General features: G+C 45.5%; 1 protein-coding gene across 3 annotated transcripts in view; it reads left to right on the top strand.

Moving 5' to 3' along the window:
- Positions 1 to 7,861: 7,861 nt before the first annotated feature.
- ABCC3 (ATP binding cassette subfamily C member 3) overlaps positions 7,862 to 15,277 on the top strand; it is a 47,510-nt gene continuing 40,094 nt past the window's right edge. Inside the window, exons 1-2 of one of the 3 annotated variants that reach the window (XM_038157260.1) lie at positions 7,862 to 8,184; positions 8,846 to 8,926. Coding sequence is in view for 1 of the 3 variants with exons in the window: in XM_038157257.1 (XP_038013185.1) it covers positions 8,155 to 8,184 (30 nt within the window). In the remaining 2 variants the exon portion in view is untranslated. Of the gene's footprint in view, positions 8,185 to 8,656; positions 8,785 to 8,845; positions 8,927 to 15,277 lie in introns of those variants that run through there. The other 2 variants (XM_038157257.1, XM_038157259.1) reach the window with 2 other exon arrangements.

Below are 15,277 nucleotides of genomic sequence, written 5' to 3'. Positions count from 1 at the left end.
CGGCGGTGCATTTCCCTTTTTTTGTTGTTGTTGCTGATGATAATCTGTATCACTCCAGGCAGTCATGTCTTTGGTCATGTTTTAATTGTGAACAGTCGGAGAAGGTATCAGATAGCAGCGATGGCCAGGAGGCTGGAAGGAATATTGGGAAATTATGGCCCTTTGTGGAGCAGTTTAATGTGTCTGCAAGCAAATCTGGCTCTGGACACTGCCCAGGGTGTGCAGAGTGACCAGCAAGATGATCGTCTGTGCTCTTGTGGATCCCTCTGCCCTGGCAGGAACAGCCCTGTGCAAGGCTCGAGGATGTCAGGACTGCAGCGGAGAGAGCTGCAGTCAATGGGGAGAAAGGACTGAGGAAAATTGACAGATCTGGCTTGTCTGTGAAGAGGAAGATGCTGGACTTTTCCACTCATTCACTCACATCTTTGGGATTTCCAGCCTGAAATCCAGCAGCGTCTCCTGCTGTCATTTACCTCCTTGCAAAGAAGGAGTTGGTGGGCATGACACTGCCTGGGGGCTAAGGAGCAGCAGGGGCTCAGAGTTCAGGTACTGCTTAGGTACCACCAGAAACATTTCATAGAATGGTTTAAGTTGGGAGGGACCTTAAAGCTCATCCAGTCCCACCCCCTGCCATGGGCAATGACATCTTCCACTATCCTAGGCTGCTCCAAGCCCTGTCCAACCTGGCCTTGGACACTTCCAGGGATGGGGCAGCCGCAGCTTCTCTGGGTAACCTGTGCCAGGTCCTCCCCACCCTCACCGGGAAGAATTTCTCCCTACTGTCTAACCTAAACCTGCCTTCTTTTTGTTTGAAGCCATTCCCCCTTTTGTCCTGTCGTTACAGGACCTTGTTAAAAGGCTCTTTAGGGGTTTTTAGTGAATGACCTGTGTGGCTCCTAACATGAAATCTCCTCTCCCCTGGGGAGCAGCCACTGGAGGGAGGAACCAGATACTGGGTACTCTGCAGCCCTGCTCCTCACTGCCTGGAATGATCTGATTTCTTGGCAGCAGGAGAGACCCTAAATTGACATTCAGACCAGTTTTGCTGTCTAGAGGATGTTTTGATTAAGTAAGCTCTCAGTAGAAAACAGCAGGAAGGATACTAGTCCTTAAACAGAGGGAAAATGTGGATCCCTTCAAAATCCCATGCAAATCCACTCCAGGTGAGCTCTGTGATATATCTGTGTTGTCCAGGCTGCAGGGCCAACCACACCAGGCTGGAACCACTGAAATGCCTTCCCAGCCCTCCAGTCCTGGAGGATCCACAGGGCATTAAGGTAAGCTGGGCTGAGCCAAGGAAGCAGAGCCTCTTACAGGCTCAAGCACTTCACACCTCTCTGCTCTCAGGTGAGTTCAGTTCCTTATGGGCAGCAACAAATCACTCCCTTTCCAACATTGGGGTTCAGAGGAGCTTGTGAGAGGGCTTGTTTCTCTTCTCTGTTTCATGAATGTTCCTGTATGAAGCTCTCCTGCTGAGTTTTGCTGTGGTTTTTGAAAGGCTCCAACCCAGGCTGGCTGCTTATGGGTGTGCTCTTGATTTCCTGAGCTTGGGCATGGCACTTAGTTATTCCATTTCTTGAGTAATTGGGATGACACATGGAACCAGGTTGCTTTCTATGTAATGGTAACCATGCCTAGGGAAGCAACACTTTAACTTAATTTATTTCTTGGTTCAGACAGGTGACCATGTCCTGTTTCAGCAGAGCAGTGTCCCACTGTGTGCACATCACATCCCTCAGCCAGAGCTCTGCTAAGCCCTTCAAGATGAGAAACAGGAAAGGCTTGTTTGTACCTTCTGTATTTCAGGTGTTCCAGAGATACAAACTGAGACACAGAAACATGTCTAAAATGTGACCTGAACTAGAATCCCCCCAAAATAAAGTAGAAAAAACAGTTTAAAGAGATGGCTCCCCTTATCACCACCAGCATCGTGTAAGGAACCCGCTGTGACCAGCTGACAGAAGTGAGGATCCTGCAGATTAAAGGGTTAAGGCCAGGGAAGTTTTGGGGGGACCAAGCCCCACCGCCCGGAGGTGGGGATGCCGGCGATGTTCCACAGGCACGGCGGCAACGCCGGGCGCGCTCCAAGTGCGGCGTTTTGCTCCCACCTAGCGGGCGTGGGGCGAGGGGTCGGGCGAGCTGCCCTCCTTACCGGGGCTGGGACCGCCTGTTACTGGGGAGAAGGCTCAGCAGGACCTTCTGCCCTTCTGCCGTCCGTCAGGTGCTGTGCTCCCGGCTCGATGCTGCAGAAACAGCGCAGGATCGGTATGTCTGTGTTTGGCATCACAGAACCGTTCAGGTTGGAAAAGCCCTCTAACATTACTGACTTAACCTGACACTGTCAATGCCACCAGTAAACCATGTCCCCAGGTGCCTCATCTACTTGTCTTTCAGATGCCCCCAGGGATGGTGACTCCACCACTTCTCCTGTTCCAGTGCTTTAGCACCCTTTCAGTGACGATATCTTACCTAAGATCTAATCTAAATGTCCCCGGAACAAGTTGAGGCCATTTCCTCATTCTTTTGCTTGTTATCAGGATGAGGGACTGACCCCACCAGGCTGCACCCTCCTGTCAGGGAGTTGTAGAGACAACAACACACCTCAAATTCTGACCCCAGAATTTGAGGTGTGGCCTCACCAGCACTCAGTACAGGGGTATGGTCACTGCCATGATTCTGATGGCCGCTCTATTGCTCACACAATAGATAGTCTCAGATTTGACCTTCTTGGCCAAATAGTTTCTAATTCTGAGGAGATTTTCAGTCACTGAATTTATAAAAATACCAATTATGGGAGGAGGAGAGGAAGGATTTCTCTCACTGTGGCAGAGCCCCGTGTGCTTGGCACTGTGCATGCTGCTCAAAGCCACCATGCCACTCACATCCACCAGCACTGCTGCTCCCTGGCTGCTTGTGCAAAACCCAGGGAGGCAACGACCCATCCTGGAGCTCTCTGGCATCTCAGAGGCTGTGGAAGCACCCGAGAGGTATGCTTGTCCCTTCACATCCTTTTAAACACATGTACAACATAGTGCAGGGTCCCCAACGGGGCTGTGCGCTCACCGCAGCTCCGATCCATTCACAGCCCGTGAGCTCTAGAGGGCTGTCTAACCTCTGCTCGCCCAGTGAGGGAGGAGGGGGAGGATCAATCCAGCCCTGTGCCATCGCACAGGATATGGGGTTTGGCCGGGCTCAGACTGAGTGCCTGTCACTAGATGGCAATGCCACGAAGTAGGAAGTCCCGCTGGCAGCTTTGTGAGCACGAGCTCAAGCTGCACATGAGGTCCTCGAAACCTGCAGTTCCTGTTTGCTTTGGTGTGGTCATCAGCGAAAGCCTCGCTGGCATTTTCACGACTGAGGGTGACTGGACCTTAAGTTGGTTTTCACATGTTGTATTCAATGCTTTAGTTACATTTAAAACACACTATTATAATCCTGCAGCATCCTGCGGTGTTTTCCATTACTGCTTGAGTCTCTGGATGCCATAATTGGCAAGTTTTCAGAGCTCATGCATAGATTATCTTTCCATACCTATTAAATACTTTAAATAATGCAGCCAGAGACCCCGACAGCTCCAGCTGGGAACTGGAAAGGATGGTTAAACCACCGAATTGCTTACTGTGCTTACAGTTATTTTGTGGAAACAGAAGGCAGAATACAGCTGTTCTGGGGAAAACCAGGAAGAAGTGAGCATAGGAGTCATTCTACAAAGAATATACACTGAAGTGGACATGTGCCATGCTGGCACCTGCAAAGGCAGCACAGAACTGCACTGCACATGCCACCAGCTCAGTGTGGCTGAGGGCTGGTGACAACTCCATGTTTGTTCAAACAAAGCAGGACCAGGTGTTTGTATTTATGCAACCACTGTGTGCCCATTTTTTGGTGAAATCCTGAACAGCGTCAGCCCATTAAAAGTAGGAGGAGTTTGTGGGGTGGCCAAGTTGGCAGGGGAGAGGATAAGCTGTGACAATTGTGTCAAGGGCTAAAGTAGGATAGTTTGGGCCTTTAGCTCCAGAAGGCCCAAGCGCTGTTTGTCCGTCACTCTGAACTCTACCTGCAGCCAAGCCACTCACAAGCCAGGGTGTGTTACACCTGCCATGGCTTCCACCAACGTCTATAAGTACCTGAAAGCATATCTGTGGGATTATCTAGCAGGTGAGAGAGATGCCCAGTGCATTTAGAGTTCAGCTACTCACAGCTGGAGCAGCTCCAGGATCACTTTGGGGTGATCTCGGCAGTACTCGGCATGTCTAGATTCTCCTGTTCATTGCTCTCAGTATGAAGTGCAGGAGCACTCATGGAATGGGGCAGGTTGGTATTACACACAGTGTCCTGGAGGAGTCATACAAACACCATTTACTCCTTTCACAAAGACTTGATGAATGATGTGGACCCCACCTCACCCTGCAGTATGAATGGCCTTACAGTGCAGCTACAGGTGAAATGGAGTGTGGAACCAAGTTCCTTGTGCTGGCTTCCCAGGAAACTGCCACCTCTGTACTTTCAGTCAGGGAATCTTGCCTTCCATTCCTACAAAGCCATGTAGCTGATATGTGCCCCAAAGCAGTGGAGTGAGTAAAAACTGGGGCTGCAAGTACCCAGCCCACTCCCTCATCAGTTTTATCATGGGACTTCTAAACTGCTCATTGCCTGTTCCAGAAATAAGGAAATTAAATCCTTTCATGCAAGAAGGGAGAAGATGTACATATTTGCAACAGCATTGAAAAGAAGAAAGACCAGATCTGCTGCTACTCATTTAATGTTAACTTTAAGCAGAGTTTGTTAGAAGTTCCCATCTTATGCATGTTAAGAAAGCGTCTCCCCCTTTTTTATGAATTAAATGTATAGGCCTTGCTGTAAATGCACCCTCTTTGGCAGGCATTTTTTTCTTAGCATCTGTAAAATGTGACACCTCTGTGGGTCTTGGAAAGGAAGCTGAGCCTCTGCTGTTCCAAGCAGAGAAAGAAGGCGATATTTATAATCAACTAACCCCAAAACTGTGACTTTCAGAGCTGCACATGCTCAAGACATCCCAAGCCCTCAGCTCTGAATGTACTTCTTTATACAGATCTCTTCCGGAGTTGACCACACTTCATTCTGCTGTTAATGCTTTGAGAATTGGCATGAGGTGTAACATGGAAAGCAGCCTGCCTCATACCTGGCACTGTGCTTACACAAACAGCTTCTCCCTCATGTTACCTGCTGTCCTGCCCCAGTCAATCTCTCCAGTTGATATCTAGGCGCTCCTGCATGGCCTGGGTGTGCCTGGACGTGCTTCCTGATTGCTCTGGCTTGACCCACTCAAGGTGTTAGCAGGTGAAAAGTCCCTTACTGTACAGCTGGCAGAAAAAAGAAGATTCAAATGCATTATTGCTGAATGGATCCAGATCAGATCTTGCCACTCCCTGGAACAGAGAATAAATGTCCAGTGAGAGGAGCTGAGTTCATGACTCCATGACATTTGCACCAAAGGTGCCATTTCATTTTCCTGCAGAGCCAGCCTGCACTTGAGGGAACATCACAGGTAATGACATGTTCTAGGTACCTCCATCTCCGTTCTCACCATTAAAAGGAAGGAGGACCAAAGTGAGCTGCCCATGATAGAGCTTCAGGCTCTGCTTTGCACCCGTGTCAGCAGAATCCTTTACCATGGCCCTTCCCAGCTTTTAAGCTTCCCCCTCCATCTTGTCTGTCTGAGAAGTTAATACTTCCTTAATCCCTGCCTTTGATTTTCCCCTCTCTGCTTGTCTGCCTTGCCAGACAGTGCATGGAAGTCAGTGCAAAGCCAGTGCGAGTCACAATGTCTACTGTGAGGTCCAGGCTGCCCGATGACTCCTGTCAAGCTTGGGACCAATGCAGGGGGAGCTGGTGCCCCAGCTGGCACCTACTCATCACTACCATCCCTGTTTAATGGCATTAACTGCTACTGACAGCAGAAGCGGCCCACCATTAATTAGAAACATGAAACAAGTGGCAGAATTATTTAGGGGTCCTTATTTAGCGTCTTGTGAGACCAAGGGAAAACCCTAATTCAGGACCCTCTCTATGGATACAGTAGGAAAAATATGAGGATCAACAGGACCACCAAAGTCAATAATTTAATCAGGAATTAATTCACATGTCAATTGGACTGTGCAGCTCCTGGATAGAGTAACTCTCTCCCTTCCTGTACACACAGCCTACAGTAGCTGTTTGTGAGGTGCCTCTGTACCTGTGACATCTCAAAATATCAGACGTGGTTTTAATTTTGAGCACATTCTCAAACTGCACCCAATCCTGCTCCTTGATGCAAGAAACCCAGTGGAGCATGGCCATGTGCCAGGACACATGAAATTCTCAGCATTTCTCTCAGAGCAGCTTCTCTCAGAGATTGTTGCAGGAGAGGAGATTTAAAGAGTCATAAAGGAGTAACTCCCAGCTATTTCTGAATTTTCTTACAACTTTTATTGCAATTCCACTGAACAAAAGTTTTACAGTAAGACTTGCAAGGCCAACCGTGTCCTCAGAAGATCTCATTCACCCAGCTGGCGAGGGTTTCTCTAGTGTTACCTCCAGAAGGTTGCAATGTGACTGTGTTGATTAGCCTGGCTCAGTCTGACATTTCAGATCTTGTAGGCAATCACCTGAGAACCTTATCTTGGGCAAGAGCTTATCTTCCCACACTAATGAGAACAGCACACCTTTAGCCAGGTTATAGTAAATGTCTAAAGCAAATTCTTAACAGTGCTCATGGCCTTCTCTGATAGTACTTTGGGTGGGAAACAATCCCAGTATCTCTGTAAAAGATTAGCAGAATATTTTTTTCTTTCGGGATGACATATTTTTGGGACACAGCAGCACTGCCCTTCTCTGAGGTACTGGAACAGGTTGCCAAGAGAAGCAGGAGATGGATGCCCCATCCCTGGAAGTGTTCAAGACCAGGGGCCCTGAGCTGCCTGATCAAGTGGGAGGCATCCCTGCCCATGGCAGGACGTTGGAAGTAGATGAGCTTTAAGCTCCCCTCCAACTCAAACCATTCTGTGATTCTCTGATTTATTATTCTCTGATTTATGATTCTATTCTACTCCTTTTTGTTCTGGTGAACATTTTTTACCACATCATTCTACCTGAGAGTTCTGCATGTTACAGAAAGAAAAGAAACTCAGATTCTTTAAATATTGAAGTAGATTTGTAGCAGCAGGGTTACTTTGTGGGAGATGATGTTAATTGAACCAGATGGTGCAGCAAGTGGGCAAACAAACAGCAAGTGTTGGAAGGTCAATAATACTGTAGAAGTCCTAATAAAGAGGAAAGCAAACAGTGCTTCTGCATCATGGGGAGATGAAATCCAGATTGTGTCCAAGGTGCTACACTACAAAACCTATTAGTTACATATAATCATGAAAATATATTGACTGAAGACTTTTGAAGATGGATCCATGCCATGGGTTTAATCACATGTCTACAGCAGAAGCAATCAGCATCAAGAAAGAGATGGATGGAGAAGTGATGTGATGCTCACTTAAGTCCTGCTGGGGAAATCACACTCCACAGCACTCCGAAGGGGAGACAAGAAGCCTCTCCATGATGTTAACATTAGCCTGAGTGGTCTGGATGGATAGACACAGTCAGCCCAAAGCCAGCAAGTGGCCCAGCTTTGCGCACTCCTCAGCACCCACTTTGCTTGAATCGTAGAATGATATGGGTTGGAAAGGGCCTTAAAATCATGTTGTTCCAACCCTCTGCCATGAGCAGAGATGCCACTCACTAGACCAAGTTGCTCAGGGCCCTGTCCAACCTGGCCTTGAACATTTCCAGGCATGACAGTTTCCACAGCTTTTTCTTGACATGTGAGTACCACCAAAGCCCCCCTCCATGATCAGGGATGTGGCTGTCCCAGTAAGTCACAGTGAGCTGGGGGCACCGGGATGTCACCCATGGTGTGAGATGCCCAGGCTCAGGAACAGAAGAACTGGAGCCAGCCCGGCCACCGCCCAGAACCGACCTTGGCCCGTCTGCCGGGCTCCTCCCGCTGCCGGCGGGGAGGGTGGGATGGGGCGCGGCAGCCCCACCGCCCCCGCCCCCGGCCCGCCCAGTAGGGAAGGAACCGGCTCCTACCTCCTCCCGGTGCTTGGCGTGCGCCGGTAGCAGCTCTGCGCCCCTGCAGCGGCCATGGAGGCTTTCTGCGGGTCCCGCTTCTGGGTAAGCTTCTCCCTCCCCTTCCCGCCTCGCGGAGCGGCCGGGACAGCGCCGCGCCTGCTCCACCCGGGGCTTCCCGTGTCTCCCCCCGGCCGGGCCGGAGCGGGCACGGGCAGCCCCGTCCTGCGGCTGCTGAGGGGCTCGGCGGCACCGTCCCTCGGTCGTGGGGCCGTCCCAGAGCGGGCTCGGGCAGGAACAGCAGAAGGGCTTCTCCGTTCTGTTCGTCCTTCAGCATCTCCACACCAGAGTCAAGACCCCCATCACAAAGCATCCCACGAGGGATGCAGATTTCCCAGTATAGTCCGCCTCTGCACCTCACACTAAAGAGCCTGGGGCTCTTCCTTCCTGTTTTAGCGCGTATTCTGCTCTTGGGAATCATTTCCATGACTGGCAAACTGCTCCCCGTTCAGTGCTTTGTTACTTCTAGAAGAAGGATGGGTTCGTGGCAGCTGACGGTGGTCACCAGCCCCGGAGGATTATAGTGACTTTTGTCAGTGCTCGGAGCCCTCAGCCCTTTGGAAAGGCTGATTGCAGCGGGCACTGGGTTTGTAAGCACAAAAGTTTGGGAATTGCTGCCATGGTCTGCTCTGATGGCGAGAGTGTGTAAGTCCTGTTACTGGGTTTCCCCAAGATACAGCGTGGTGTTTTCCTCTCTCCTGTGTAGGTAGACATTCAGACCATGAGAAGCCATGGGGATTTGAGCACGGATGCTGAATCTGGAACTGCCCCCAGTGAATGAGTTTTTGTGTGTCCCTTTGTCTTACACCACTTTAGCTCAAGGGAGATTTTTTTTTCTAATGAGGAACCGGAATGAAATGGAATGTCTGAAGTTGCATCACTGCTGGAAAGCTACTACAGGACAGCACAAGCAGTTGGCTCTGAGCACTTTATGCTGAGTTCTATCCTCAGATAACTAATTACCTTTTAATATGTGTCCTAATATTACTATTTAAAAGAGGAGTTTGGCTCCTAAGCCCCTTGGTTACATTTCTTTGTTTGTATTTCATTTCCAAGTGCTCTGCACTCTCTCTGCCACAACAGCTGGCAGATAAGCTTGCTCAAACAAGTATTTTTGTGTATTATTTCTACCATCAACACTTCTAGAACAGGAACAAGCACAAACAGATTGACCCTGCTCCCTGATCTATTGGCTGCCTCCAGAAGCAGTTCTTAGCTTCTCAAGGAAGGCTGGTAGAGCAACAGCTCTTGTAGCAGTTTATTGATATGTTAATGTAAATAGCCAGACAGATTTCCTGGTTTGAAGTATGAAGTAAGTGTATCATTCTGTACTTTATGCTGTAGTGTTACACTCCAGCACCAGCATGGTGCCCTCTGTGCTGCTCTCTGGGGTCTGTGCTCTCTGTGGATCTGTTTTCTTTTTTCTTCCACAGGTGCTTGGGGTCAGAACAACTTTCCATCTGTTTAATTTCTTTAAACAACTCAACAACTCTGAGAAATTTAACACTGTGACTCCATGACCAGCAGGTTGAACTCAGTGGTTACCCTAGTTTTGGCAGTATTTTCTGTTAGCAGGAGTGTACATAGTGCACTGATTTTATAGGATATTTTAAGTGATGACCAGGTAGATGACAGTCACCTTGAAATTATTTGCCGTGCAAATATGTTGTTCTATAAGAAAATGAGGTAGAGGCTTCTATCTGAAATCTGCCCACAAAAGCTGGTGTTTCTGTGGACTGAACTAATGAATGGTGTCCAGTTTTGCAGTTCAAAACAAGAACTTGATCAAATGTGAGCCAGTATTAATATTCACTTTTTCATTAGTTGATGAACTTAGACTCTCTATTTTTTATGAAAGAAAATCTAACATTTTTGGAAGCTGAATGTTGTATTGGTGTCAGTTTTAAAACTGTTTATAGTGAAAGGAAACATGCTGCTCCAGTTTAAGCAGTTCTTTGTTTTGGAGTTTAAATCAACTACAAAACTTTTCTGTTAAAAGGGGATGAGAATAAAACCAAAATAGTTCAGAATTAGCTCATGAAAATGTTTATCTTTAAATATATCAACTTAGATTATTGATTTATGTTGGATTTTTTCGGCTTGTTGGAAGTTTTAAGGTTTCAACTGCTCACCCTGATTCAGGGTGGGGAATTTTGCTGGAAATTTTTCTGATTGCATTTTTTGTGTTTGTTTTTTTTTTTTTTTTTTTTTTTTTTTTTTTTTTTTTTTTTGCAGAGGCAAAATAATTTCCCGTTCAACCCATTTCAGAAATAAGAAATGAAAGGGCACGCTGTAGATCACATTAGAAATCTGTAAAAGCTTTTTGGCTTCCAGCTACTGCTTTACCTGTTGAACATGGAATCAGCAAATTGCTAATACAAACATAGGTTATTTATATATAAGAGAGGAACAACTGGAATATTATGTTTTTGTATTGCATTATGAACACTCTCTTCATCTGAACACTTGGAATCATACTGTCTACTTCAGCTGTTAATATCTCCTAGGATAAATGCTAAATGCCTTTGGGGAGGAGATGAATGTGATATCACATACCCACACAAGGCAGGCCTTAGGTGTGTTCTTTACCAGTGACCATAATTACCTCCTATTTATTGTGTGACATATTTGCTCTGTGATAGTAAGAGTGCTAAATAGGTGTGCCAATTAACATTTTGAGAAGCAGATACTGGTGATTTACCACTTTTTTGTTGCTCATGTCCTCCACTGTAGTAAAACGTGAGTGGCTTCTTTGAGCGGAGAGCAAAGTGATCTCCTGGGAAGTGTTTGCTACACAAGTGTTTTGGCCTAGTGATTAAAAAGCACTTGGAAGAACTTGGAAAAAAGGAATTCTGTTCCAGTGGAGAGAAATCTCGTCTTTCTGCAGCACGCCTCTCTGGGTACAAAATGGCACAGTGGCTGCTGTGAGATGAAAATACTGAGTGCTCAGCACAGGTGTTGAGTAATGTTGGGATGAGGGGCAAATAAACACCAGACCATTCTGCAGACAGGCAAAGTGCCTGGGCTTTAACCAGCAGCTTGTATTTTGGGTAATGTGGTTTTTTTAACAGCATAAATGGAAAACGAAAGAACACATGATAGAACATTTCAAAGGGAAGCCACAATGTCTCAGTTCCTTTTGGTACTGCTCAGCTGATAGCTCAGTTTCCTTGTTCTCCCTGTGTCTTGGTATCCTGACAGATGTCTTGTTTTTCCCCAGCCCATGTGGAGTGCTGGCTCCTTCTTCATCCAGAGGCTCTTGAGTAATCCAGCAGGAAATTGCAACAACTCTCAAGAGTAAACAATACCTCAGTCTTGGCTTTGTGATAGTCCCATACCAGCATCCCTTTAACCTTTAGGTTTGTGGGTATTCCTTCACCTTGAGTCATTCTGTCAAATTTTGGTAGATTTGGGCTAAAAGTCACGCTGTTCTCAACCAGCAGAGTAGGAAAATGCATTTCCAAAATGCCACAAGTTTCCCTTCTGCCTAACTTCCTCTTTTACTACATAATGTTTAATTTATTTGCAGTTGAAGATAGTTGAAGATTTGCAGACTCAGGATAGCTGTAGTAAGGCAGAAATATTTCTTTCAAGGAACATGACAAATAGTGTATACTTGTAGCATGTGTACAAGTTTATTAAACCCCCCCAAAACTTATGTGGTTTGGCCCTAAATGAATAATAAAATATTTAATTGTAACATTTAATTATAATTCCATTATCTTTTGAGCTAAATCAGTTCCAGCAGAGGATGAGCAAAGCAGAAGGTGATAGGAGATCACTGCAGTTGAGCGGTATGATCCAGACTGACTATTGTTTATATTTTAGCTTCCCATTTCTGCCACCCTGTGCTAAACATAGAATGTTCCTTGTTTATAGATATTTAAACATGATACAGATCGCTAACTAATCTTCGTTAACTGTGTCCAACTTTAGCTGAATCCCACTCCTATGAATCTCTTCACAAATAACTGCATGAGGTACCTGTGTTCTTTTTCTTGTCAGGTGGGAGATCAAACTAGTTGACTTTAATAGTCCCTTCAGACATCAAATCTGTGAAGTTATGTTCTCTCAAAAGGGTAGCTAGGTTGGCAACATCCTGAACTTAAAATCAATTAAGTACTCAAGCTCCAATTCTCCAAGATTTTCAGATTTTTGACATGAGTTGAATGGAAGCTGCTGCTAATTGATTTGGGCCAGAGAATCTCAATGTCAGGAGCAGGATAAATATAAATATTTAGCATTGGATTTGGAGTATTAACCAGGACCTGATACTGTTCATCTGTGTGTAAATGGCAAGACTGTATAGTCAAATAGCCTGGATTTGACACTCTTTAGGAAAGAAAAATTATGGATCTGAGAGCTGTGAGCAAAACTTGATACCACTGAAAGCTGCCAGTATCAAGTGGGTCCTTTGGTGACATTGTCAGTTAATGAAACTCATCAGTTTTCAACACAACTGCTCCTCCCTGGGCCATTTTAGCTTATGTGACAGAGCTGGTAGCTGTCATGTTTGGGACTTTGGAATGCTATACAGTTTGCCTCCTGAAAAGAAATTATACTGGAACAGAATCCGAGTTGCCTGAGGAGCCCCTTAAAATGTAGCTAAAATTTAATCACTGTACTTAGGTATATAAAGCATTTTGAGATGGGCCTCACCTACCTGGTAGGCAAATTGCTGTGTCATGGCAGAGATAATCCTTTCCTTTCAATGTGTGCAAATTTGTAATGTATTAAAATAAGGAGACTATTAGTGTTTAAATTTAATTTTTTAATTTAAAAATATTTTGAAAAACATATTAAATGAGGTCTTTGATTTTTCCCAGTAAGCTCATGCTTGATTTGTCTCCTGATCCCCCGTTGATTGTGACGAGCCATTATCCACTTGCAAATTCCTTGGCTGAGCTTGTGAAGAGCAGGGTGGCCATGAGACAGAGGTCTTCCTGGGAGTGTGCCCAGGCTTTTGAACAACCAACAGCCCTGATTCCATGCTGGGCCTATGTGAGCTGGCATCTTGTCCCTGTGCTAATCTCGTGGCAGCATGAGAGATGAAGTCAATGCACTGTCACATGCCAGTGTCAGAAAGCCCTGAATTAGAACAGAATGAAGAATGAAGGAGATGGAGAAGGGAAATAGTTTCATAGGAGTTGTTTCAAAAGTCAGAAATAATAATTTCTTTTTTCTCTCTGAAGCTGAGAATGCATTTGACATTTTTGCAATTAAAAGAAAAATTCTCTCCTCTTCCCCCCAGTTAAATAATTTTTATTCTAGAATGTTTTCCAACTGCACTGATGGCAATTTTTCTGTGACAATCCTTTTATTAGTAGTATACATCAGCCCAACTGGATGGGCTAGCTTAAAATGGCATTACAGTGGGACTGTGTCATTCACAGCTGTTTGTGCTTTTCCTGTCTCTTCGATTGAGCTATATTTATGATGATCCTTAAATTAACTGAATTCCTTTAACTGAAAGGAGATGGGATGGCTTAAATCAAGGATATTCCCTCCCAGTCATTATCACACTGGTCTGCAACAGGGCACCCCACTCCTTTATGCTCAAGGCTATAGGAAAAGCCATCAGTGATGCCAGTAACAGGAAGTTTTCTCTCCAACAATATATAGCTGTGGTCAGTTTTAGAAGACAGTTGGAAACTTCCTTGTGTAGGAACAATCCTGTTTAGTTTTCTTCTCAATCCTGCTTTTGATTCTAGAGCATTTTTACCTGTATGATTGCACCGTGCTCTCCCCCCACAAGTAAAAAATGTCCCTCTGTCCAAGCAAGAGGACTGAGTGTTACTGAAACAGCTGAAATAGATAGATTTTACTTTTACTTTAGGTGTATGTTGTCTTAGATCTGTATATATAGCATGGTCTCCTTCACTATCTCCCTGAGGCTACAGGTGCTTTTCTGAAAAAAAAAAGCCCATCACGTGGCTCCCATGGCTGTGGGGAATATGAACCTGCCTTTTTACATCCTGTCTTATTTTTGTACCTGACAGCAAAGAAGCGCTGAACTTCTAATCCTAAAACTGAAAAACTGAAAAGGGAATAAAAAAGGAAATTACTGTCTAGTACTGCTGTCTAGTCCTCGAGTACATGGCATGGTTAGTAGCATTTGTATCATAAAACTTCAGCTTGAGCAAAAACCTGTGATAAGTTACTCCACAATCATAAACTAACTCCTGTAGGCTCTGGTCTTCTGCCAGGCCTATTAAAATAAGCCACTAAAGATCCTTTTATTGCTAGAAAAGAAAGTTCAGCTTCCTGCCCAGTGTCCTTCACTTATGTAGAGAACTGGTGCAATGTGCTTTGTAAAACAGAAGGATACAATTTCTGGTTGTTAACCGTGTGGTTCATGCAGAACTGTAAGTGTTTATGTCCCTCAACCCTGCCTTCTTTCTGAGCAGTGTTGCTGCAATGAGGAATGTTGTTAACTCTTGCCCTTACCAAGTGGGGGAAAGGTTGTTCTGTAATCATGAGGAAGAATTGAGTTGTGCAGCAACCACTCAGGATTAATGAAGCATCCAACTCCTTGTGTAAGGATGACGCTGTTCATTTGGAAATGTAAATGAGTGATGGTGCTCTGAAAAGCCCATTTGAAGCTGGCATTCTTCTGGAGACCTGGAGCTGTACTTGCTGGCATTTATGCTCTAAAATGACTATTAGAGTTTGTCCCAAAGAGTTTATTAACAGGGACCTAGCAAAGGAGATGGACAACAGGTAGAAATGGGAGGTGAGACATGGAGAGGCTGAGATGAAGCTTATACTGTAGCTAAGACTGAGCCCTGGTAGTTCTTAGTGTTGCAGTTCAGATCCACTCTCATTTCTGGAGTAGGCAATGTGGTAGAGCCAAGAGAAAAACATCCTCTTTATTTCTTTCCTTTCCTTTTCATTTTCTTCCTTTTATTTATTTTTTTCCCCAGGCTGTGCAAGTGAAAGTCCGTGGCAGGGTATTGACCAGACCTAAGGGCAGAAGAAGGGAAGGAAGAGTCTGCTTTGCAAGTTTAATTCCCACTAACGATTTGTTCTACGTTAGAAACCATTCCTGTGTTAATTTACTACAGGGAGCACTGTTACCTTTAGTTATTCACTTCCCTATCTTCCACAGTGAATGTGTACCTTCCTGGCCAGCTTTCCA

The sequence above is a fragment of the Motacilla alba genome, chromosome 18 (genome assembly GCF_015832195.1).
Source record: "Motacilla alba alba isolate MOTALB_02 chromosome 18, Motacilla_alba_V1.0_pri, whole genome shotgun sequence".
NCBI classification, from domain to species: Eukaryota; Metazoa; Chordata; class Aves; order Passeriformes; family Motacillidae; genus Motacilla; species Motacilla alba.
This window is presented reverse-complemented; position numbering and strand designations above follow the sequence as displayed.